Raw genomic sequence first — 21,559 nt, 5'->3', positions numbered from 1 at the left:
AGAGATATGATTGTCGTTCATGGTGCAGTGCAAGATATATATGTACCCCATCGTGATCGCTGTATATACGGAGATATGACGCTCTTTTACTTTTCTCGCCAAGATGACAAGTGGACATGGAAAGTGGAGGTTGACCTGTCTTAAGGCGAAGAAAAGTCTTTCGCTGTGATCGTTGAGCTAAGTGCATATTCGTAGTCTCGCTGATGAGCAGTTGATGAACATGCATTATATGGAAGGTATACAACAAGGAATAGCATACACATGTAATAAAGAAGGATCATTGGCAAAGCAGGAGTTAGGAAGCGGATCAAACGATTCCCGGAACTTCGAATCCTCCTCTCGCCAACGCGCTTACACCCCCTTCACTGATCTCACTGACCGCGCTCACAATCTTCTTGAGCAGATCAGATCGGATAGTCGTATCCTGTGAGTTGGAGTTGGGTTCGGGAAGAGAGGAAGATCGAAGGTAGATATCGATCCCTGCGGGGGTGAAGAGGGTTTTGGAGAAGACTGTTGTGGGTGTGGGATGGTCAGCACTCCATTCATTTTGAGTCTGAATCGGTCGGTGGTGAACTGGTGAAAAGAGGAATATGTATCTGAGGAGCTATGAGGAGCTAATATACAGAAACATCCCGGACTCACATGTGACTGCCCATTCCAACCCATCTACCTCATCTTTCCCGTAGCCCAGGACCTCCCAATGTGAATGGACAAAGAACAGGTACGAAGAGCCTTTCCAATCGAACGTAGCTGCGTTGGCGCTGTGAGCATCCAGCAACGTAGTGTCAGTATCAGTCATGTCCGGCGCATTGAGCCAACAGTCCTAAAAGAGGCGCAGAAGGAAGTGTTCGAAGGGAATGGGTATCGTCTCTTGCAAGCGAACAATGATCGGGATTTGCGTGTACTTTAACTCACCCAGGTGTGAGAGTATCTACTCCCTTGACTATATCACCCAGCCCGTGAGATCAGCTTGCTGTATCCCATTTCGTTGCAGAAGATCATCAAGCTCACCTGTACTGGGTTTACTACCCTCTGAAGCAGATTCTTTCCTATACTCAACGAGATCTTCGAACTTTGTGTGGTCGGTGGTTCCAGGTATGGGAGTGTATGTGATAGTCACGTCTGGACATGCGAGCAAGCAATCAGCTCAGTATCTTCCTGCAACGATAATTTTACAATTCGCATCTCAGTCCGTAAAGTATGGTCCAATTTGATCATAACATGAGAACAGTATTTCCCGAGCCCCACTGACCTTTCTTTCCCTGGTTGCCCCCGAAGAAGATATAAGCTATACATTCAGCCGGAACAGCATCGACCAGCTCACCTTCCACATTGGTAGGGTACTCCATGCGACTCCCCATTTACCCATAAACCATGATCTGTCGAATGTCCCTTCGGAGAGTGAGGGATGGGTCGATGAAGGTGGGTGGAGGTTTATCTCGGCTAATGACATTGTTTGAGCGTGCTTCGTGTCTAGCGGTGTGGTCGGTGATGATGATGAGGATGGAGAAGGAGAGCAGAGATGGGGAGGTTGAGTGATAAAGTGAATGTGATGTGCAATTGACGGTTTCAATGTTTCAATCAGTTACTTGAATGTCGGTTGATGGTTCGTTAGTGTAAACAAGAATGACGTAACGGTGACTCACTATCCGTGTCTCTCTTCCATATGCACGAGATGATGCGTACAACAATTCATAACACTGTCATGAAATAATTGGCTCATAAGATCATGCCATGGCAACTGCTCGAGGGTGAGGGGAAGTCCCGATGCATACAACAAGCAAGAAATATGTACAACATCTCACAAGTCCATCTATGAGTGTGATCTCCCATACCACCTACCCCTCCAAACTGGTCTTCAAAGCCTCCCACAACCCTTTCTCCTCCTCCCTGTCGATCTCCCTGAATCTGATCGCCTGCTTGCCCAGCTCCTCAGTCATACTCTGTCCAGAAATCTTTCTTGTTCGTGTCGGGGATGGGGGCGCAGGGTATTCTTCGGGAAAGAGGGTGGATCGCGAGGATGAGTGCAGGGAACGTTGGGACGTGAGGGAGAGGAAGGTTTGGTGAGAGTGGTGGTATAGTCTATATTATAGCATCATCTAATCAGCACCAGACGTATGAATATGACCCCAATCGAATGTTGAGACTAGGGAAGGACCCGTTGATACGAAGAACACTCACGACCACACCTGCTTATTGGCAGCTTCATCCTCCCCTATACTATCTAGCTCTTTACTCTTGAAACTCCTTTTTAGCGAATGCAGCAAATGGGAAACATGATCTGCTCTTGGTCTATAAAGTATCACATCAATCCCGATCAGCTGAGTTTTATCCACTTCGATCACAGAGATGGATACAGCCAACTCACCTCCAGGTTGTTAATCTCCCCCGAGCATGCCATATCTTGGTCTTGGGATCTACCATAGCTAAATGTCCACCATATATCAGCTGAAGCACTTGGAACATTCCTCCGGGGTTAGCTGAGTAGGGAAACAGGATACTGGACGTACGATGAAACACGTCTGAGTCGAATCGGAGCGTGGGTCCATTCTGGGGATATGTAGGTGGGAAGAGGACGGTGAATCGAAGGATCGATCCGGCGTAGGGGCCTGCGATATAAGACGTGAGCACACAAGTCACCCAAATCTCATGTTGACTATCGCCTCAAGGTGAGGTAAGGAAAAAATGCAATGGGATTTGGTATCATGCTGAGTATCCCGCACAGACCACGCACCTCGATGTACGAAGAAAACACCGTTCCACCTCAATAACCCTTCCTTCGATGGGGTTATGTGTATACCCTCTGGACAACCATTGGGAGCTTTGAGCGAATTACTGACGCGATCAACTTGGAGTTTCAGCTTTTGTTTATAGGAGCAGATGGGGAATGGATGAAAGCGACATGCAAACGTGAGACATACAACTCAATGGCCAGCTCAGCAGCCAGCAACGGTGAGATGTCCTGGTTGTCCGGAGTCTGCTGAGGTCGTGGCGATCGGAGAGGGGAAGAGAACATTCTGATCTTGTAGCCTGTTCTGTTCAGTCATGAAGCATGAAGAGTAAGATGATCGTCCTCGTCGCTGTTGTCTGAAGCTCAATTGAGACCACGCTCAACGAATAGTATATGAGCAGTTCCGACGGAAGATGAAGACCAAGGCACGGTGATGATGATGGTGATAACCTCGGTTCAGATAACGAGCGGATATACTACTGTATACATTAATGAATGCGGAATTGAGTCGACGGTGTTGGTGTATGAGCTATATATAACTCGGATTATCAATACTTTACCAATCATTCACATCCATCCAAATCGACTCAGCTCCAGTTGAGGCTAAACGGCAGCAAGCTATAAAACCCAGCTCAACCCCATCCACAACTTATCCGAACCATACTCGTACCAACAACAGAATAACGATGTCCCCCCTCAGAATAGGCTACATAGGCCTCGGAGCCATGGGTCTCCCCATATCTATCAATCTAACAAAATACATCAAATCCAATAACCTACCACCAATGATCGTATGGAATCGTTCCCCCGCGAAATACGAGCTTCTCAAACCCCATGCCCCCGACACCCAATTCGCAGAGAGCGTGGAAGAGGTGATTGAGAAGTCGGATATCGTATTTAGTATGCTTATTGACGATAAGGCTGCGGAGGATGTATTTGGAAAGGCGTTTGAGTATTTGAAAGGGGAGGGTCAGGGAAGGGAGGTGGTTTTTGTGGATCAGAGCAGTTTGAAGGCTGTTACGAGTGGTGGGTGTTTCTCTATATTGACATTTCTTGTGACCGGGTATCAGAGGATGGACGATTATTAGGTCTATTTCGGATAAGAGGCCATCCCCATCCTCACTATGTCGATGATGCTTTGTGTCAATGATCTGCGCAGAGCTGACGGCCAATATACACATCTACCCAGGCGCACTCGCCGAACGAGCCTCATCCGTCGGAGCAACATACCTCGCCTGCCCAGTATTCGGCCGACCACCCATGGCAGAAGCGTCCAAGCTCCTCATTGTATTTTCCGGTCCCAGCGATATCAAGGAGAGGGTCAAGGGGGTGTTGATACCCGCTGTGGGGGATAGGGTAGTGGATGTAGGAGAGGACGTGAAGAAGGGTGAGTGGGTCTAATCTAGCATCATTAGACATCCTTTCTCGTCGAGCCATCGAGAGTCAAGGTCTTTGCTTTGTAAAAGGGAAGGATGCAGCTGACAGACGGAGATGGGATGTAGCTACCGCTCTAAAATCAATGGGCAATATGGTCCTACTAGGATGGATCCAGCTCTTGTCTGAATCGTACGCTTTGGGAGATGGGATTGGTATAGATCCAGAGGTGTTCAATGGGTTCTTACGTGAGTTCCACTTTTCCATCAGTTCATAGCTCGCACGTCGACCTTTATCCTTGTCTCTGTCAGAAAAATCAGAGGAGATGAATGGTAATGAAAGTGAATGCCTGGTACTAACTTCTAATGTTGGGATAGAACAATTCATCCCCGCCCCTCCATTATTGGCATATTCCAACCTAATTTCCAAAGGTGTTTTCAAGAGTGGTAGTGGGTTCAGCATAGACGGAGGGATGAAGGGTGAGTGGGGGTTTGCTCCATCTTATCATCTATATCTATGACGTTCAAACTGAAGCCGGGGTCGGCATTCATGATTTGATTGTAGACGCGCGTAATATGTTGGCATTAGGAGAAGACCTGGGTCATCCAGTCAGTTTACCAACTATCGAGCTGGCCATGAAGAATATGGAAAGATCCAAGGAGCTGGGGGGGAACGATCAGGATTGGTCGGCTTTGGCTGCTGCTGTTAGGGAGGCGAATGGGCTGGAACCGTATAGAGAGGGGACTAATAATGGACAAGGTCCCAAATAACGAGATGAGGTTTATGCAGTATGGGCAATCTGGAGAGAAAGAATGAAGTGGTATGATGATGACAGTAGATTGATTGTATATAACGAGATATGTATAGATCAAACCATGCATGTAATATACTATAAGCATAAATCACCTGCATAAGTCATTCGAGATGAGCAAGCAGAATTTTTAACAAGAATATTATACAACCATACGTCCCTTCCATACTCACAACCCCTCCCTCTCTCTGACCCACCTCAAATCCTTCAAAGCAGGATTGACCTCCCTCTTATCCACCTCGTCAATCCCACTCGCATCGATCCAACTAGGAAATTGGGGTCTGCCGATGGATGCCAAGATGATGTTATCGAATAAGCTATTTGAGCCAAATGGATTATCAGGTCTTTGGGAAGTTACGAATAAGTTTCGGGAGGTGTTGGCTCGTATCTATATTCCCGACATGACTCGATGTAAGCTTATAAGTTCCCTTCTAACAACATAACAACAGAGGGTGATACAGCTTACCTGCTCGACTGTTGTTATGTTATACAGCAATAACTGATGATCCTAGTCAGCTATCCATCCTTGTTACATAACCAATTCTAAATAAACTCACCCGTAGATGATACCATAACAAAAACATTATTGGTAATATCAATAGCACACCTAGCAGGAAACTGACAGCTGCTCCTGGTGATTCCGATAGCGCTTTACCGAAAGAGATATTGTCATGGTGGCAGAGCATGGAGAAATGAATGGCGGAGAAGACGATGATGTAGATATCCGATATAGTCTGTATTATATGAGGGGTAATCAGCATTGTTATCGTCATTCTCGATGAGACGGGCATCGAGAAAGAAGAGGGTGTATCGTGATTTCTAAAACCTCAGAAAGAAAGCGCTTACAGCGGAGACGAGTAAGACGAAGAATGAAAAGTAATTTCTCTTCCCCACGCAACTATGCAGATACGAACAATGATGGTCTATCATGTACGGGCACCCATTGTCAGCTACTCCAACATCAATATATATATATAGAGAGAGAGGGGCCAGCTCACCGATTCCATCAACGCAATTCCCACACTACAAGCAAGTGCATAAAGCCATGTCAGCTGATATCCGTTTGGGAATCTTTTCAGCTGACTCACCAATCTACAATGACTACTCCTAGGGGGTCTATAGCTCTGACACGTCTCGCAGTATTTAACGCTCACTCTGAGTGTGGCCATCAGTGTCTGATTCGTTGTTGTACTATTCTCTGCAACAGGTCAACGCACTTTGCACCATTCACATCTATCTCCCTAGGCCACGCTTCCCAATAATCATCATGCTGGGCCATGGGGGGATCAGGATCAAGTCGACGAGGTATGATACCTTAACAAATTCAGTCAGCTTACTAGTATCAACGCAGCTAAGATAGAAGCTCACCTGGATCTCGAAATGCCGAAGCTATCAACGAGCTAGCCGTTATACCAAACAGATAGCTATATAGACCAAATATCAATAACCCTAACGTGACTACTTCCATAATGGGTTATTGCAGAGCTGTAGTCACTCACACGAAAATGATCGTGACCGCCACCCCACCACCCTTCACCATCCCATATTCCCTCCCATGGACCCACATCCACGCACCAGTAGTACCTATCCACACGCCCGATAGTCCCAACAACATGACAGTGACCATCAGAATAGACCACCAATTATCTCCACCAGTCATCAACTTGCCATTCCAGAAGAAGGTCGTCAGAGGGTTCTCGAACGATTCGTACTTCCTTCTTGGTCTTCCCTCCGTTTCATTATTGTTTCTACCCAACGATGCTTTAGACCTTAATTTTGGTTTCGATTTATGAGACTTCTTAGATGATTTGGGTGAATTGTCCACACCTCCCACCCCTTTCTCCAAATCACTATTCCTATTATTCACCAACTCATCCGACGACAACTCACTAGTGGCCGTTCGTGGAGGAGTGGACATCTCAGTGATTGATCTACCTATCGATTTATCCCTACCAGTAGTATTCAACTTATTCTGCGCACTATTTTCCTGATTCTCAAAAGATAGTGACAAGTTTGATGTTTTCTGATTGATGGGTTTCTCAGATCCAGCATCACTCAATGCTAGGCCGGTTTCTCCAAAGGTATTGTACTGTTCCGCTCTATGGGTATCTTCGGATTCTTCCTGTAAAGGCGATATCGACCTACTGGATATGAGTTCTATATTGGAGTTCGAATATTTATCTATGTCGTGATTTCTGGACTCTCCATGGGGATTATTGTGGAAAGCAGTTCTGAAATTTGACGAGGAACTTGAGGTCCTTTCTTTCTTTTCAAGGCGGATTGCGAGGTTTGGTTTTCTGGGCGATAAGAACCCCTTGGGTGTGGGTAGGGGCGCGGAGGTACGGGGTGGAGAGCCCACGCCGGCACCGATGGAGGATGAGTTGGATGTGAGTGAGGAAGATCGGATGCGTTTACTGACTTTTGAAAGGGATGAGCCGGGTCGATGGACCGAAAGGGACGGTGGGGAGGTGGGTCGTACTCCGTACTGGTGTATTATCGCAATTATATCAACACATGACTACCCCATATATGCATTACCTAAAAAAAGTGGTAAGATATGGAAGGAAAGAGAACGAGACTTACAAATGACTTGGTATCTTCCAGACTATCTCTCCTCACAAGATTCGTACTTCCTGAGCCTGGGCCTGACTCACCAGCCTCATCATTCTGAAATACCTTGACACTTGCTGATCGGGTGGGCAGGGCTAAACCCGACGACGTCATTGGAGGTGAATGTTTGAGTTCATGAGCTTGATCTTGCTCTGGGTCTTTATCATCTTGCTCTTCTACCATTGTTTTGAACTGAGTGGTCGATGTGAATGAAGAGTGAAGGTTGAAAGGGATCATCAATAAGGAATGCAGATTCACGCTTGGACCATACTATTCAACTTTATCGACACAATCAACACAGAAACAGATGACCAACCTCCACCCTGATGAAGTGCCACACTCACGGTGATATCCATATGGTGCGTGCCTGAAGACATTCACCTTAATCCAGGTAATCGAGGGCAAGCACATCATGACTATCATCATGGCTGCATCCGGTTATATCACCACTAACATCTTCATCTGGATATCATCTTTGCTCATCGTTATCCATCGCATACATCACACGAACAGCACATAATGGGTGAGCATCAGCTGGGTCAGTCTCAGTAAACCCTAGCTGACAGATCTTCGCTTCGCAGGTATCTTCTCTCACTCTGCCGAGGACGACGTGCTCGTCTCCGCTTCTTTCCCCGAGACCAACCCTTTTGGGCGTGAGTTGCGTCTCACTTTATATTCAGCTTCAACATCATCCATCGTGGGAGATCATAGCTGATGGATGTATACGTATGATAGTTGTGGTCAACGGTGAACAGAACGGACTTCTCCTTCACTTGGTAAACCAAGGAACGAAGAACTACACTTTGGTTTCTGCTTCGGCATCCTATCACGATGTCAACAACCACTGGGCCACTGTGAGTCTCGTGTCTGCTCGTGTGACCCATCGCATCGTCCCTCCAGGTTGGGCAGAAGTGATACTTATGGTTCCCATCTCATTGATAGGTGAAAAACGCTTCTACGCTTAAGTACAACGTCCCAATAGTCGCTGGCAGTAACTTGAGTGCACCTTATCAAGTGTACAGCGAGTGAGTAAACCCACCTTGCCCTATCTTTGCTTCTCTTCCTTCATCGTATCTAACCCCCACAATGAGCGTCATGGCATTTATCATCCAGTATCCAGCATGTTGTCCCCTTATCTCTCCACCCATCACCCAGTTCTGAAGATCTATATAAACTGACCATTTCATCTCCACCCACCGCAGATTCCGTCCCCAAGAACTCGGTCTAACAGTCTGGGTGAACCTCCTCGACTCCTCGTCTTCATCAACCGACAAGGGAATCCATCAAATAACAGCCATGAACCAGACCGTCTCAGTCGTCGAACCTGCTTCTACATGGTTTGACCCATCCCTCCTATTCCTCTATCTCATTCTCTCCACCGCGATCCTCGGAGGAGCATACGCAGTATACCAAACTTTCTTCAACGACCCATCCGCGAAGAAGGGTAAAGGCGCCAAGGGATCTAAGAAGATCAAGGCTGTCGTGCCTGCTGAGGAGAAGAGCGTTTATCCTAATGTCAAGCCTTACGAGGAGGAGTGGATCCCTGCTTCTCACCTTAAGAACAGGCAAAGCAAACTTAAGAAGAAGGGTGGAGCTGGGGCTAGTTCGGGGGACGAGCTTGTGAGTGGTGGAGAGGTTACTAGTGGGGGTGAGGCTTCGGGGGCTGAGGGGAAGGTCAGGTCAAGTAAGAAGAAGGGAAAGAAGGCGTAATTGCCTCGTTGAGTTTGAGTAGTAAAAATGAGTTACAAATAATGCATCAATTGTAGGGTCTGACTTGCCAATTTGGTCAAGCACAGCGGAACGAGAATAACATCGCAAATCTGACGGTTGGCCGTAGCGTTGGAAGTGTACTGATGGCAATCGATGGATTATGAGAAATACACGAAGCCAAGAGGACTATCTGCATCATCTTTCAGCTATAGAATCATCCTTCCCCATCCGGTCCTTGCAATATGTTTCAGAATATGAGTATGTATATATCCCTTTTCCGCTCCTTATCCAACAGACAAGCACATCCAACTTGCAACTGTTCAATTCACCTAAGCGTTCAACCTCTGCGCAACGGTATTCAACAATTGCGCCACATCGTCCACCTCCTTCTGCGCGAGATCGGTAGAATGATCAATCGTGATAGCTTCAGTGATAGATGGCAATGTGGTGGCGCCGTATCCCAACCATAAGCCAGGAGCGGTGATCTTGTGTTTATACCATTCTCGGTCCTGGAATAAATCAAATTAGCCTTTGAACCGTTTCGTTGATTTGGAGCAGGTGCCATAGGCGATACGTCCCCCCGTATTATGGACGATCAGAATGTGAGCTAGAACTCGAACTCACCTTCAATCCCTTCTCAGAGATGAAACCATATTCGAAATGTTGTAATTTCTTATTAACCACTCTGACCTCTTTCAAAACCTTCTTGATCTCCTTGAGCTTTTCGGGTGAAGGTAATTTGGGAATGGGTAAGTGGGGGAACGGGAAATGTCCACCGAAGCCTGATGCCTGTTCACCAGATTGTGATTTTTCCCATGTTTGAATTTGACCTTGACCTGATGGTTCGTGATCGGAATGACACGATTTACCGAACCATGATGCTTGGCCATGTTGGGGTTTAGGTTTGGGTAATAACTTTCTCAATTTTTCGATCAACTCCTTTCGTTCCGCATCCAATTTGTGAGAAGCTTTGGTGACGGATTTAATCGATAGGGAGAGTGCTTCGAAGTTGATTGATCCGTTAAGTGACGACGAAGATGAGTTGGCAATATTCTCGACTCTATGTATGAAATGCTTGATCAGCTTTTCCTCTTTGACGCGGTAACGGCAGGCAAACTCACTTCTCAAGATAGTATTGCAAATCCCTAGCATACTGAGTGGTATTCAACGGTAAGATCAGGGTATCGGCCAATCGCAATGCTGTATCGATTGTTCAGCTGAGCAATTTGACAACAGAAGAACACTTTTACTCACTGAGAAGACCGATGACCTTGGCCGCGTCGGTGTGCCTGTGGAACCCAACATCGCCGTATCTGCGAGCCCGACAAGGTGGCATGAGCTGCAACTCCCGTCTCTCGATTCATAAACATATCCTTATGCGGAGTGGGGAGACCTACTTGGCTTGCCAGGTATGAGAATCGTAGATCGAGTGATAATGATAAACAGGGTCTTTGGGTCCACCTGATGGACCAAGGACCGTCAGCTGACTTTAAGGTTGTGTTGTAAAGGTAGCTAACCTTTGTATCCCAAATCACTCGATGCGATCTATACCATTGGACATCAGCTGACTTCCTTCTGTCGATGTTTAGGACAAGCTTACACCGTATCTCTGCAAGAAAGGGGTATAATCCGATCCAGAGCTGTTGTACACAGCATCGAATTAGCACCTGGACCACAATCTGATACACGTGATATGGTCACCTACCCAAGAGCACCAATTCCAGATCCGCCAGCAGTAGTCAAAATTGCAAGCTCCTCTTCACCGGACTTGGCAGCGTTGGATTCATCCCAATCACCACCGTCATTCCGAGTATCATACACGGATCTTTCGGGATCGGAGCTAGAATTGATTTCCCCCGCAGCTGCCTTGAGTGCTAAAGCAATTGACTAATGCAACACGCCTCATCAGCTTTGAGTCTCAGTCACATATGTCCAATGAAGTGGCGACATACAGGAGAAGCAGAAGCGTGGAAGTTGGTTCCAGAAGCCGATCCATCGATATTGAGGTATGCAACCGCTGAAGGAAAAAATCACGATTTATATCAGCTGTGTTCGAGTCAGAGATTTCGTCTCACCCACCATTATCAACTAGCCAATCACCGAAATCTTCAGCCCATTCTACTGATCCTACCAGGCCATACTCCTCTGCGTCCCAGCTGGTCAAGATGATCGTTCGGAGTGGTTTCCAGCCCTTCTTGAGTAAAGCTCCCAATCCTCGGACGACCTCGTATTGTGAGGCTGTTCCCGAGCTGGGGTCAGATGCACCAAGTACCCACGCTATTCGGCAGACATCATCAGGGAGATCGTCAAGAGTGCTTTCAGCATAGTTGACGTACCATCTCTGTGATTACCTAGAATGATCACTTCGTCGGTTATATGACCAGGAATGACGGCCATGGTGTCTGTCAGATGAAGGATCAGTATCACTGCTTGTCGTCCATACGAACGCTGGGCTCACTCCAGATAGGTAGAACTCTATCGTTCATCTCATTGACCAAATGCAAGTCCACATCACTCGGGCCAACGTAGTAGTCGACACCGTGATACTCCAATCCACCGGTAAAGTCAGAACCCAAATCGGAAGCATGAATACCTTTCCCCTCCAACGCTTTCAACAGAGGAATGACATCTTCGTATGACATTGGTAGGCTACATTATTGGGATTTGGGAGAATATGGTATAAGCTGTGTGTTTCGTTCTATGGAAGATCAAGTTGAGCTTACGAAGGAATGGAGGGCTGACTCCCACTTTCAATCCTCGTTGCGTTTTTGTAAGCTGGTTCGCCTGGAGTACTTGGGTCCCCGGGATATTTCGATAACTGTAAGAAACATGGAGAATCAGCTCGATAATCCCGAAGCTGGAGAGAGGAAGCTGACTGACGAATTGCACGCTCCCCCTTTGAACGCTACTTGGCTGCACAATCTCAAGGTCAGCATTATCGTTCGCAATGCAGATCAGCGGCATGCAGCTCACTTGTCTAGCAGGTCCCTCAGGATACGCTTGATACCCATTCTCTTGGGTGATATCGCCATCGTCTCCTGGATCAGAGAAGATGATCACACCAGCAGCACCGGCTTCTTGTGCGGCTGAACAATCACGAAACACATCAGGATCGTTCGTTCTTCTGCAGGGTGTGACGATGATCGAACTCACCTTTGACCTTCAATCCTCGGAAAGAACCACCATATTTAGTCAAAACGATCTTGCCGTTGAAATCGACCCCTGACACCTTAAGATCAGCTTAGTGTCCACGGGCCAGATTGGCTCGGAAGCTGGTAGATACCTTTCTCTTGCAAAAGGTCGAAATCCTTCTTTCTTCCGTATCCTGCATAAACATATTTGGCCTTGACATCTCCACTAGCTGATAGACCATGGAAGACCGGTACTTCGTCGCGCAATTGGGAATCAGGATCACCCTCGACGATATCTTCTCTTAATTTCGCTTTGAATGGTGGATCGGTAAGGAGCGTGACGGAAGCGTGGACGGGGGTGTTGAGGATTGGGTAATACTGTATAAACAGGTTTGAGCGAGCCGTACTCCATTCATGATTGAGTCCCTACCCCTCTCCTCTCCTTGCTATCCTTGCTTATCTTCTCCTCGTCGCTCATCCCTTCCATATCTATCGTCCTGCTTCTCTCCTTTCCCATCTCCCTTCTCTCCTCTCTCCTCTCTCCTCTCTCCTCTCTCCTCTCTCCTCTCTCCTCTCTCCTCTCTCTCCTCTCCTCTCTCCTCTCCTCTCTCCTCTCTCCTCTCTCCTCTCTCCTCTCTCCTCTCTCCTCCCTCTTCGTTCACCCCTCCTATTCTCCTCTCTCGTCTCTTTTCTCTCCTCTCTCATTCTTCCCCCATCGCCCTCCTCTCTTTCCTCACTCGCCATTTTCATCTCCACGAATCCATTCATCGCCAAGATATCATAAGAAAGAAGTCGTCACTCACAGTATCAACCCAAACACCAAGCTTATCCGCACCACCCCTGATCCTACTTTGCGATTCCCGCGAACCAGCTTCATATACAAATTCATTCGCTCCCGATACCCTCAGACCAAGTTCCTTCTCCCATTCGTTCTTGAGCGTGAGGGCGGAGTAGAGATCGTATCCTGATCCTGCTCGATGCGGGTATGAGGTGTATCTTTCGGATGCGCTGTTGCATTATCATAAACTATCGTATCAGCCAAATGTTCCTTCAACCACCGCAGCAGTTCCAGGAAGATAGTAGATAAGGATAACTTACGCTGCGACACTTTCATTGTTAGGAACAGATAAGAAGATCTTCTCTGCTTCCTTAGGGGAGATATGACCGTGTGGATGGTGAGGGTGATCATGATGATGATGCTTGTGCTTATGATGCTTGTCAGGACGAGGAAGAGAAAATTTCATCCCCTTCGTAGCTATTCCTCGGAAGTATGATCCGACCTCACTCCCATCTGCATAGAATGATGATGCAGGTGGAAGTCTGGGAGCACTGCCAGAGTTCCAATGGTATAGACCGAGAAATAGAAGAAGTCCTAGAAGAATTGAGTGTCGGAACAAGACCTTTCGCTTGTATGATGTCCTATCGGAAGTCGAAGTGGTAGGTTGAGGAAGTCCATCGTGGCTGATAGTTGATTTGGTGTCTATATCGTTTAACGAGGATAGGAGAGGCTGTTGAGCCTCTTTCTCAGGTGACATACTGTGCCTTCTCTCTGCTTCAGTATGCACAGTTGATGAGAGAAGAGGAGAATGAGATAGGCGAAGATGGGTTGAGATGGGAGAAAGAGTTGCGATCGCGATGGATGGTGTGGTGGGCGTATGTATGGTGATATCGGTCTTTTCCGAGGAGAGCATGGTGACGGGGATAACCACGTGTTTACTTTCGATGACTCACTACGCGTACCGCCGTAAGAGGTAACTTTGACAATCGAGTATATATATCAGTATATTCAGTGGGACAGACTGGCTGTTCAGACTCAGAGTGACGAAGTCGTCTATGTCTTGGTATGACAAGATGTATTTCGTGTGTACTCATATGTCTGCGTGGGAAGCAATTCGATGATACAGGAGATTATTGTACTCGTAAATGGGTCTGTGCGAATGAGAATGAGCATGAGAATTATTAATATTAATGAGCATGAATGACGCAACCTGATTGAGAGGTAGGTGGTGGGCGGTCTGTGCGGTGAATTGATTGATACCAAGTTCGGTCATATCCGCCATTCCTTCCATTCCATATTTCACGGTTTCATATGATATATAAAGTGTGTGACATTCCATTCCATTCCCACAGCCTTAATCCTTTTCTTCCTTCTTCTCTTTCTTTCTCTCGTTCTCTTCTGCCAACCGTGATTACCCACTCGTATATCTCTCTTCACCCACATCCGCCATGTCCACTTCCGAGAAAAGGGAACAAACCCCCCTCGTCCAACCACTTTCCTCTCCTCAACTCCCCCTTCCTCGACCAAAGAACATAGTCCGAACTACCCTCAAGTACATTGTCCCCCTCTCTCTCGTGATCATCTACCACTCCTTCATCGCTCCCCTCTCTCTCAGCTCCATCAGACCTTACTCCCAAGTCGAGCTCACCGCTAAAGAAGATGCAAGATGTCCCGTTCAACCACCAGTCCTGAACACAGGTAACGATTGGGACGTAGTCAACGACCACGAGTACGCCTCCCTCGCTACCAAGCGACTTTCTAGAGCCGTTCAAATTAATACTGAGTCATATGACGATTACCCCAAGAACGCCAGTGATCCAGTCTTCAACAAACACTACGAATTCGCACATTACCTCTCATACGAATTCTCCAAATTATTCAAAGATCCCATCAAGTACGAGAATGTCAACGTACATGGACACCTGTTCACTTGGGAAGGAACAAACAAGAAGCTCAAACCTATCTTGTTGATGGCTCATACAGATACTGTACCTGTCCTTCCTGCTACGCTCGATCAATGGAAATACCCACCTTTCGAAGGTAAAGTCACGGTCAACGCTACCAAGGATACTCCCGGAACTTGGATCTGGGGTAGGGGTGTAAGTGATTGCAAGAATACTCTATTGGCTATCTATGGATCTTTAGAAAGGCTGGTGACTGAGGGATACAAACCCGAGAGGACTATCATCATCGCTAATGGTTTCGACGAAGAGGTGAGCTACTTTCGAATCTTCAATCTCGGAATATGAGCTGACGTGAGATATTCACGCTTTCCAGATTGGGGGTTCAAGAGGTGCAGGGCATATCTCTGAGGTGCTTCTCGAACGATACGGTCCCGATGGTATTGCCTTCCTCATAGATGAGGGATTCACCGGTATCTCCAACGACTACGGTGCGACAGTCGCGAGCTTCGGGATGGCCGAGAAAGGATCGGTCAACGTCAATGTCAAGGTAGAAACTTTAGGTGGTCACTCGAGTGTCCCTCCTCCTCATACTGCTAGTGAGTCTAGCTGCTTGATGATTGTATGTATACCCGGCAGCGATCGCTGACAACGCACGTGTCAATATAGTCGGCATCATATCCCTTCTCCTCGCTGAACTTGAAGCGCACCCATTCAAACCCATTCTCTCACCCAAATCACCTTTCCTCAAGAACCTCAATTGTTTAGCAGAATACGCTCCTGAGTTCCCTAAATCAATCAAGCATGAACTCAAGGATCCAAGACAGTGGGACGAGCTGGCTCAGCAATTGGCAAAGAAAGATAGAGTCTTGAACAGTTTCTTGGCTACTACCCAAGCTATCGATCTAATCAAAGGCGGTGTTAAAGTTAATGCTCTACCTGAGGTCGTTGATGGTGAGTTTATATTTTCACATGCTCGTCAAGGCCAACTCACTGATGAGATTCCTGGGGTAGCTACTGTCAATTACAGAATCTCATTCACCTCATCCGTCGACGAAACCCTCTCTCACGTCGCTCAAGTCCTCAAACCTCTCGCCAGGAAGCTCGGATATACAATCTCAGCATTTAACGAATCTCATGCATGCCACCATGAAAACTCCACTTCGCACATCACCTTGAGCGTACCGGGTGGACAAGGATTGGAACCCGCACCTATCACTTCGGATCGAACCAAATCATTCGCCCTACTTGGTGGTACTGCTAAAGCTGTATTTGGTAACAACACTATCGCATCCCCTTCAGCAATGTTCGGTAAGTCAGCTGCCCCTTAAACCAATACGTATCCGAGCTGATCTGTTATGATGGGGAATAGCCAATACCGATACGAGATGGTTCTGGAACCTTACGAGCGAGCTTTATAGGTTCACTCCTACGTTGATCACTGAAAACCTCAATCAACATACTGTCAATGAGGTGAGTCCGCTCAAGGTTTCCTACCGTTTCACGACGATGGGGTGAACGTAAGCTGATATATGTACTATTTACGATGATTAGCGAATCAGCCTCGAGGGTCATTTGAACGCTACTAGATATTTCTACAAGTTGATCAGGAATCTTGAAGGTTGGCAAGCTGAGTAGACTGCTTTATGGATAGGTTTTGTAGCTTTATCTCGCGGAAGGGAAGAGGGACAAGAGAATTTGGGAGAAAGAAAAGTATAATACGCCTCGAAATAGTGTATATTATTCATGTTATGTCATGTCATCTCATGTCTCTCAAAGGAGTGAACAAGGTAAACCGAGGATACATGTCATTCTCGAGATCGATCATACAAGGACAGACGATTCGTCAAGCCTTCAGAGATGATTTCTACAGTGTTCATCCTTTATCTTTCTGCTCTGTATTTACAATTTACTTCTTTCCACCTAATCCACCTCTAGCAGCGAACGCTTTCTCACCTGCCAATCTGATTGCCCAGGTCTAGAGTAAACACATTCATTTCAGCTATAAGGTTGATCTCCAAAGAACAAGTGGAAACTCACAAATTCATAAGTCTTGATGGCGTCTTCATATGGCGAGAGAATGACCGATCTATCGGATTTACCATCTATCACATCTATGATAGCCTCTATCTCGGAGAGGTAACAGTCGTCCTGTGTTTCGGGATGCATTATCAGGGCTGATCTCTACTAAGAATGGGTCAAAGGACAACTTACGTCTGTGAAGATCGTTCTCACTATGACAAGAATCGACAAGATCCGTCAACATACCATCTTCCGTTGCATCCAGCCATGGGCGGGTAATAGGGTACGAAGTGCAAGACTCACCTTCCTCGGTAGTTCCAGGTTTCCTAACATACAATCTCGGTGAGGTCCCATAGGGATCGACCAACCTGAACTTCCATCCATCCGCGAGAATCATCAATTCACAATCATAATCTCCCTCTACGCGACATGACAATGATCCGTCAGTCTACAGCTCTCACACCGTCTCAAGGCTCCAGTGGTTCAAGAAGGGTACGAGGAGGAGGCAGGGAAAGACGACACACCATGTAAACAAACAGCATGTAACAGACTCCCCGTAGCTCCATTCTCATACCTCCAAGTGGAACTTGTGATCCTAGGGATCCGATCTTCAGGCTTGACCAAGTTCTGTTCGTCAAACCTCAAGATTGATAATTTGCCTGCTGGGTCGGTGTGCTCTACTGTATTTGTGTGGATGGAATCGAGGAGTACTGGAGGGGTTAGGTATCGAGTGAGGTCGCCTGTTATGATATCACCAATCAGGTGTTATTTACAGTATCTTTTGCGCTGTGAGAGGAGGCAACTGGGATAACTCACAGATGTGGGTGGCTTGAGTGACAATTGCTGAGATAAGTCATGTTAGCTGGGTCATACAGTGATAGCAACCATCAGCTAACTCACGCCCTGGTTCTCGGGATTTACTCCAGTATCCGTAGAAGTCTTTTGCAGCGAAGTCGCTAAGCCCAACACGTCAGTTATCTATCATCCGCTTGATAGACCAGGAAGAACTCACTAGGCGAACAGGTACGAAGCCTGAGTGTGCATGACGGTCAAGTTGTTCTCTTCGATCAACTTCCTGTGCGCAAGGTATAACAAATCAACTAAATTCATGTTGTACAGCCGAAGGAGCAATATATAAGGCAATTAACTCACTTGATCTCCTGAGCGGCTAAAATTTCAAGATCGCAAGGTCCACGCGTATCAGCTATGACGGACCTCTGCACCTGATAGGCTGAAACGAATGAGACCCACCCTTGAGATACCTCAACATGTACCCCACAGAGGTGACGTTCCCATTCTCCTTCAACCTCCTACCGACCTCTTCGACATCCTTGAAATCCTCCACATCACTTATAGGCTTCTCGATGAACAGCCCGACCTTGGGGAAATACCGGAGGAGCTCCAACTCGTTATCGTGCTTTGGGAGGGTCGAACCTCGGGAATTCGCTTGGAAACCTAGGATGGCGAGACTGCATCATGACTCATCAGAACAGCGTCATATGATATATACTGTGGTGTAGGTCAAAGCAAACACAACTCACTGAGGTACATCATCACCTTTCAACCCTTGTCCGGCTGCTTTGATACTTTTAAAAACCTTTGTATGTTCATATCCATGTTTGACGTTCGCATCGGCCCTTTTGATGGTTAGAACTGAGTTTGCTCGTTCTACGTTGAGGTCGACTAGTCCCACTACGTTTAGTCGAGAGCCTAGTTTTCTGTTACACGTACAAGCATAACAAGTCAGTATGTATGAATGACGAGGGAGAGAGTATGACTTACTGCTCTAGTCTCTTTGACTGGTCATGTACATGCTTCGTCAGTTATGCTCATATGACATGAGGTGAGATGAAGATGGTGGTACGAACATGGTTCCATGGTCCCTCGGTTGTACCTATAGCACGAAGCTTATGTCAATATACTTGCAAAGAAGTAAGAGGTACACAGGGTACATACCAAAGTTGATAGGTCCAGCACCAAGGAGTAAGACGTTGAATCTACCTGACATGTTGAGATGAGACGCGAATTGCGAAAAGATAAAGATGAGATTGGAATGATGGATTCACGTCGAATTGATAGCTGCGTTCCTGCTTTTTATACCATTATTTTACCCCCCAGTGTTTAGCTTATCCTGCCAAATACTCGTATTGCATGTGATCATATGCATACTTGTGTGTTATGGTGTATGGTGTATGGTGTATGGTGGAGAGTGCATTGTCGGAAGATGATCGGTGGATGAATCATGATTTATTATCTTATCATTCCGATTATGCACCGCTCATTCACCTTGTTACTGGCATATGCCACAAGTACATCCGGATGCCGTAACCCCGGTCATTGGTCATTGATTGCTCTGGTGTCACGTGTTTGTAATGTTCTCTTTTTGGTTTATATGGGTTACCCGTATAAGAGTATCATAGTAAGGGACCAAGAGAGAGATCAAAGTCACGAACAAAGACAAAGACACAGAGACAGACATCAATCAATTCATAATCTCATCAATCAATTCAACATTACTCTCGTGCACCAACATTACTCCATATCACCTTACATCCCTCGTCCATCTCACCTCTTCACCCAATTTACCCCCTCGTCCGACTATATTCCTGGTAGACGATACCCAGTCTCTCCTTTTCGGCAGATCAACATTCAACCTTTCTTTATAGATCATCCCCATCCTTAGACTCCCATCATGTCCAAAGTGAGTACGCGTCTTCCAGCTCAGCAGATCACCACTTCCATAGAGCTGATCTTCTCATTATCCAGGCTCAATTCTTACGCGAGTACAAGCTCGTAGTTGTCGGCGGTGGTGGTGAGTCCATTGTCTCAACCTCTGCTCGAACGGGAGACGATCGCGGTCTGTGCGTGGGATTGGTCCTTTGAGTGAAGAGAGAAGCGCAATCATAGGACGGAGTATCATCAAAGTGATTCTGGGACTGCTAGAAAGCAAAGGAGAGGTCATCTGCTGCATCAGGTATCCTTGGATGGGCTATTCAATCCTGCTGGATTGACATTCGACTCATTCTCCAAGATGTCGACGCTCGAATCCCTCATACAGCCCGCTAATTTATCATCACCCGTTATAGGTGTCGGTAAATCAGCATTGACCATTCAGTTCATTCAATCGCATGTAAGCTTTTTCTTCTCATATCAACTCGATTCGTATGATTGAGAAGAGAGCTAAAGCCCATGCTCTGTCCCATAGTTCGTTGACGAGTAAGTCGAATGTGCAATGCGTAATGTGCCGTGGCGCCATTAGGTTATTATGGGAGGGTCCATGCTGATATGTGATTTGGCGTTGATGTGTGAAGATATGATCCAACGATTGGTGAGCTATTTTACTCATGACAGCTTTACATCTGGTGATCAGCTGACAATGTGCTTGTAATGTAGAGGATTCATACAGGAAACAATGTATAATTGACGAAGAGGTCGCGCTACTTGATGTGCTTGATACTGCTGGACAAGAGGAGTATGGTGCGATGAGGGAGCAATATATGAGGACTGGTGTGTCACTTTTCAGCTCACCTTTTCAGTGCCTTCTGTTGAAGAATCTAAGCTGATTGTTGGGTATTTGGCGAATAGGCGAGGGTTTCCTTCTGGTATACTCTATCACTTCACGGAGTTCGTTCGAGGAAGTATCGACCTTCCACCAGCAGATCTTGAGAGTTAGTCAGCTTCATTCTTGTCGTTCGAGAGCGTTAGCTGACATAGGCCTAAAATAGGTGAAGGACAAAGATTACTTCCCCGTTGTAGTAGTTGCCAACAAGTGCGATTTGGAGTATGAGAGACAAGTACAGCCTCATGGTCAGTTGTGTTGTTGCGCCAGCGGGCAACATCATCGACTAATGTGTGTATGATACCATAGAGGGACGAGATCTCGCCAAACGATTCAACGCCCAATGTATCGAGACTTCCGCCAAACAACGGGTAAATGTGGATGAAGCTTTCATTGCTGTTGTCAGAGCTATCAGGAGGTATCAAAAGGTGAGTCAGGACCTTGGCCGTCTCATCCTTCCTTCTCTACATTAGGATATACTATTCACGATTACCTTCTCGTTCGCGGGCAGACCCATGTTGCCGAAAGAGAGATACTAATTCTAATTGCCCTCGCAGGAATCTGGTCCACCTCAGGCTGCCAGCGCACCAGGTAAATCAGCATCAGGGGGAGTAGGCGGTCGAGCGGATCAGAAAGACGATCAGGTGGATAAAGGCTGTTGCGGTGGATGTGTTGTACTTTAGTAGAAAGGTCACAACGGTCAGGTCAGACTGGATTTGGACTTGGGTCTTTCTTTCTTTCTTTCTTGTATCTCCATTATACCCATTACCCAAGATGGTATCCATTATTTACAAATATATCAGATCGGTAGGGCTAGGACTTGGACGAACGAGGGGATGGGGATGGATGATGTTGAAAATATTGTTTAGACTTTAGCATAATTTTGTATATACATTTTACTTCATTCTAGTATATGGGGTGGAGTTGGGTCA

At 46.6% G+C, this 21,559-nt stretch overlaps 9 protein-coding genes across 9 annotated transcripts; 4 read left to right on the top strand and 5 right to left on the bottom strand.

Annotated features, from left to right (window-relative positions):
- Nucleotides 1–307: 307 nt before the first annotated feature.
- On the bottom strand, nucleotides 308–1,453 carry I302_105971 (uncharacterized protein; the record flags this gene model as incomplete). Its single annotated transcript, XM_019191721.1, has 6 exons — nucleotides 308–510; nucleotides 643–761; nucleotides 916–943; nucleotides 1,012–1,122; nucleotides 1,253–1,262; nucleotides 1,325–1,453. 6 exons carry the CDS (start codon nucleotides 1,451–1,453, stop codon nucleotides 308–310), a joined length of 600 nt encoding a protein of 199 aa, XP_019046351.1.
- A 385-nt stretch (nucleotides 1,454–1,838) lies between these two features.
- On the bottom strand, nucleotides 1,839–3,016 carry I302_105970 (uncharacterized protein; the record flags this gene model as incomplete). Its single annotated transcript, XM_019191720.1, has 6 exons — nucleotides 1,839–2,082; nucleotides 2,182–2,292; nucleotides 2,369–2,426; nucleotides 2,511–2,609; nucleotides 2,735–2,835; nucleotides 2,922–3,016. 6 exons carry the CDS (start codon nucleotides 3,014–3,016, stop codon nucleotides 1,839–1,841), a joined length of 708 nt encoding a protein of 235 aa, XP_019046350.1.
- Nucleotides 3,017–3,417: 401 nt separating this feature from the next.
- Nucleotides 3,418–4,875, top strand: I302_105969 (uncharacterized protein; the record flags this gene model as incomplete). Its single annotated transcript, XM_019191719.1, has 5 exons — nucleotides 3,418–3,757; nucleotides 3,921–4,118; nucleotides 4,234–4,353; nucleotides 4,483–4,584; nucleotides 4,670–4,875. 5 exons carry the CDS (start codon nucleotides 3,418–3,420, stop codon nucleotides 4,873–4,875), a joined length of 966 nt encoding a protein of 321 aa, XP_019046349.1.
- A 210-nt stretch (nucleotides 4,876–5,085) lies between these two features.
- Nucleotides 5,086–7,709, bottom strand: I302_105968 (uncharacterized protein; the record flags this gene model as incomplete). The annotated part of the gene is made up of 10 exons (XM_019191718.1): nucleotides 5,086–5,304; nucleotides 5,383–5,415; nucleotides 5,474–5,650; nucleotides 5,763–5,839; nucleotides 5,915–5,939; nucleotides 6,005–6,071; nucleotides 6,134–6,230; nucleotides 6,285–6,340; nucleotides 6,416–7,401; nucleotides 7,500–7,709. The coding sequence occupies 10 exons, from the start codon at nucleotides 7,707–7,709 to the stop codon at nucleotides 5,086–5,088; spliced, it is 1,947 nt and encodes a 648-aa protein (XP_019046348.1).
- A 336-nt stretch (nucleotides 7,710–8,045) lies between these two features.
- On the top strand, nucleotides 8,046–9,236 carry I302_105967 (uncharacterized protein; the record flags this gene model as incomplete). The annotated part of the gene is made up of 5 exons (XM_019191717.1): nucleotides 8,046–8,049; nucleotides 8,108–8,179; nucleotides 8,262–8,380; nucleotides 8,469–8,551; nucleotides 8,729–9,236. 5 exons carry the CDS (start codon nucleotides 8,046–8,048, stop codon nucleotides 9,234–9,236), a joined length of 786 nt encoding a protein of 261 aa, XP_019046347.1.
- A 329-nt stretch (nucleotides 9,237–9,565) lies between these two features.
- Nucleotides 9,566–13,902, bottom strand: I302_105966 (uncharacterized protein; the record flags this gene model as incomplete). The annotated part of the gene is made up of 19 exons (XM_065870174.1): nucleotides 9,566–9,745; nucleotides 9,861–10,296; nucleotides 10,358–10,436; nucleotides 10,491–10,549; nucleotides 10,634–10,697; nucleotides 10,754–10,781; nucleotides 10,837–10,876; nucleotides 10,942–11,123; nucleotides 11,189–11,253; nucleotides 11,316–11,513; nucleotides 11,573–11,638; nucleotides 11,695–11,885; nucleotides 11,960–12,054; nucleotides 12,117–12,149; nucleotides 12,210–12,322; nucleotides 12,390–12,458; nucleotides 12,520–12,745; nucleotides 13,171–13,375; nucleotides 13,466–13,902. 19 exons carry the CDS (start codon nucleotides 13,900–13,902, stop codon nucleotides 9,566–9,568), a joined length of 2,766 nt encoding a protein of 921 aa, XP_065726246.1.
- A 691-nt stretch (nucleotides 13,903–14,593) lies between these two features.
- On the top strand, nucleotides 14,594–16,684 carry I302_105965 (uncharacterized protein; the record flags this gene model as incomplete). Its single annotated transcript, XM_019191715.1, has 6 exons — nucleotides 14,594–15,358; nucleotides 15,423–15,645; nucleotides 15,716–16,000; nucleotides 16,061–16,357; nucleotides 16,419–16,519; nucleotides 16,601–16,684. 6 exons carry the CDS (start codon nucleotides 14,594–14,596, stop codon nucleotides 16,682–16,684), a joined length of 1,755 nt encoding a protein of 584 aa, XP_019046345.1.
- A 271-nt stretch (nucleotides 16,685–16,955) lies between these two features.
- I302_105964 (uncharacterized protein) lies at nucleotides 16,956–19,076 on the bottom strand (the record flags this gene model as incomplete). Its single annotated transcript, XM_065870173.1, has 14 exons — nucleotides 16,956–17,024; nucleotides 17,087–17,197; nucleotides 17,261–17,280; nucleotides 17,372–17,488; nucleotides 17,593–17,808; nucleotides 17,885–17,911; nucleotides 17,969–18,024; nucleotides 18,081–18,143; nucleotides 18,221–18,236; nucleotides 18,320–18,537; nucleotides 18,610–18,786; nucleotides 18,851–18,867; nucleotides 18,937–18,962; nucleotides 19,025–19,076. 14 exons carry the CDS (start codon nucleotides 19,074–19,076, stop codon nucleotides 16,956–16,958), a joined length of 1,185 nt encoding a protein of 394 aa, XP_065726245.1.
- A 684-nt stretch (nucleotides 19,077–19,760) lies between these two features.
- Nucleotides 19,761–21,310, top strand: I302_105963 (Ras-like protein; the record flags this gene model as incomplete). The annotated part of the gene is made up of 10 exons (XM_019191713.2): nucleotides 19,761–19,769; nucleotides 19,835–19,880; nucleotides 20,155–20,198; nucleotides 20,274–20,284; nucleotides 20,380–20,396; nucleotides 20,462–20,575; nucleotides 20,654–20,736; nucleotides 20,794–20,875; nucleotides 20,937–21,055; nucleotides 21,185–21,310. The coding sequence occupies 10 exons, from the start codon at nucleotides 19,761–19,763 to the stop codon at nucleotides 21,308–21,310; spliced, it is 651 nt and encodes a 216-aa protein (XP_019046343.2).
- Nucleotides 21,311–21,559: the final 249 nt, after the last annotated feature.

The sequence above is a fragment of the Kwoniella bestiolae genome, chromosome 4 (assembly GCF_000512585.2).
Source record: "Kwoniella bestiolae CBS 10118 chromosome 4, complete sequence".
Taxonomy (NCBI): domain Eukaryota; kingdom Fungi; phylum Basidiomycota; class Tremellomycetes; order Tremellales; family Cryptococcaceae; genus Kwoniella; species Kwoniella bestiolae.
Note: the sequence above shows the minus strand (reverse complement) of the source record. Positions and strands in the feature narration are given on the sequence as shown.